The sequence below is a fragment of the Nanorana parkeri genome, unplaced genomic scaffold (assembly GCF_000935625.1).
Source record: "Nanorana parkeri isolate BGI_ZX_2015 unplaced genomic scaffold, ASM93562v1 scaffold173, whole genome shotgun sequence".
Taxonomy (NCBI): Eukaryota; Metazoa; Chordata; class Amphibia; order Anura; family Dicroglossidae; genus Nanorana; species Nanorana parkeri.
Window position 1 is genome coordinate 432134 of NW_017306441.1, and position 2401 is coordinate 434534.

At 49.4% G+C, this 2401-nt stretch overlaps 1 protein-coding gene across 1 annotated transcript in view; it reads left to right on the forward strand.

Moving 5' to 3' along the window:
- Nucleotides 1-1734, forward strand: part of RABAC1 (Rab acceptor 1) — a 12000-nt gene extending 10266 nt beyond the window's left edge. Inside the window, exon 5 of the mRNA XM_018554783.1 lies at nt 1403-1734. Coding sequence (XP_018410285.1) covers nt 1403-1488 — 86 coding nt within the window. The 3' untranslated portion in view covers nt 1489-1734. The remainder of the gene's footprint in view (nt 1-1402) is intronic.
- Nucleotides 1735-2401: the final 667 nt, after the last annotated feature.

Consider the following 2401-nt stretch of genomic DNA (forward strand, 5'->3'; position numbering starts at 1 on the left):
ACCTTTGTAGGACGGCAGCTGACATTGTTTGCTGGCGGAGGCTCTTAATCCTGCCTGACAGCTCATATCCCGCACTAACAATTGGGAACCAGAGTGGTTCCCGTTCATGTGATCACTATCCACTACGACACATTGGTCACATACAGGCTGGAGCCTTCAGTGATGATTAAAGTAGAATGAAACTCCTTTTTTGTGCATACATCTACTGCTAGCAAGCAGTAGAGATATGCAAAGACATAAAAAAAAAGAAGAAAGTTACCAAAAAAAGGTAATTACTTGCCTGTGTCTCATCCGCTCGTTCCTGTCTGAAGCTTCTCGAACGGCCGAGCAAGATGATGGGGCGGACGCATGCGCAGTAGAGATCTTCGGCCGGGAGATGAGGAGAGACACAAGGTAAGTCAATGCAGGCAGCCCGGCAGAATGCACGTGGACAGACACTGTGGGACACGGAAGATGCAGCAGTCAGCGCCGGATCAGAGACCGGCACCAGCGCTGGAGGAACTCCTGAAAACTACTGGAAAGAAGATGATGATTGGCTCACGAGGGATCATTTAAGGTAAGTCCTTACAGCAGCATGTGGGGGGGAGAGGAAAAATGTGACTTTTAAGGAGAACTATGAGGTGAGTGCTTTTCACTTACCTCATAGTTCTAGCCGACCTGTGACAATAAGACTGTCACAGGTCGGCTCAGTAGATCGGGAGGTGAGCGAACACATACCGTCGCTCGCTCCCTTCTCGGTCCTGTCCCTGCAGAGAGCCGTGACTGTCACTCACGGCTCCCTGCAGGGATCCCCCCCCCCTGTCCGAGTGCGTGTCTGGCAGATCAACAGGTATTTTTCTGTCCTTGCATTGTCTTTCTAGAGATAAAACCTGGGTAAATGTGCATGTATTGTATGTACCGTATTTTTCGCTCCATAAGACACACTTTCCCTCCCCCCAAAAAGGCGGGGGAAAATGTGTGTGCGTCTTATAAACAAATCCCTGACGCCCGGGACATGCAGTTTCGGGCGGCGGGCGAGTTGTTCTTGTACATTTAGCCCTGCTCCGGACAAGCAGAGCTAAATGTAAGGGTCCCCCGCTCCTCTGGGGGACCTGTGACCACGGCATAGGAGCTCACCTTTATAGCAGACGAAGAACGTCTGCTCTGTGTGATCACTGAGACCGTGGCTCTGTAATCACAGCGCCACCTGTCTCAGCGGTCACTAACTACAGCTGCTGTCACAGAACCTCCCTGCGTCCTATGAACCGGTGCACCTTATGGCAGAGCTGCACTGCAAATGTTTAGGTTTTTTTATGTAATTTTGTCCTGACATGCACTCTAGAAAACAAATGACTCTAAAAACGTCACATTTAACCTTGCTTTGATGACAAGATGCTTCTCTCTTCTTGAATTGCCTGCACAGGTGCCACACTTGTCATCATCGGCTCTCACGCTTCTTTACATTCGATTGAGGGGGACTTTGAGGAGCTGCAGATGGAACCAGTCTAAGAAGCTGTCCCTGGGGGGTCTCTGGAGGGCGCTATGGGACTGTTCTCTCTATTTCTTGCCATGTTATGTCCTATCTGTCCTCTCTCTCTCTCTCCACCCAATGTAACTCTTCCCTCCCTTCCCCGACAAGCACTTTACACAGTCTCTGGATGGCCAGTGACTGTCAGAATAAGACCAGGCACCGCTTGATCAAGAACTGCCAAATAAACATGTACACCGTATAGAATAGTGACGTGGATTTGTTTTTCTGGCGGGACAACCCAAAGCACTGCAGAAAGGTATAGCAGACGGATAATGTTTTCTAGATTGAGATTATTACAATGTTAAAGCTGATCTCCAGGCAATTATTGACCCCTCCCACACTCTATTTACCCATCCTGGACTTCCTTTTCTTTCCTTGAGAAGAGAGATATACTCACCAATGTCTGCCACCCGTATTCCTTTCTGTCGCCTTTTCTGGGTACAGAGGACCCCTAAGCCAGCGCTGCAGATTCCCCTGCTCCGGACAGTCCCCTCGTGCTGACTTCTCCTCTGGATCCTGAGAGGGCTCCGCTGCTGGACAGCCAATAGGAAGTGTCCTTGTTGGGCATTATTGTGGGCACCCGAAGAATCGTCCCACTTCCTGTGCACAGGAAATGTGAAGACTCTCGGGACTAGAGTGTCACATGACTGCAGCGTTAGGTGAGTAACACCAGAGATCAGTTTAAGGGGTGGGGTGGCGTGGATCGCTGGAAGGTGGTTTTCTATTTGCCCGGAGATGGACCTAAAAGAGAACTTTTACTCAGTTTTTTATACTTTTAAAAGTAGACCTGCTAAGAGCGGACATCACAAAATGCCCAACATTATTTTTATTGGTCGGGTAAGCCTTCTCTGTGCCTCTCACTTTGTTACTGGGGCCTGACTTCATGGCTGA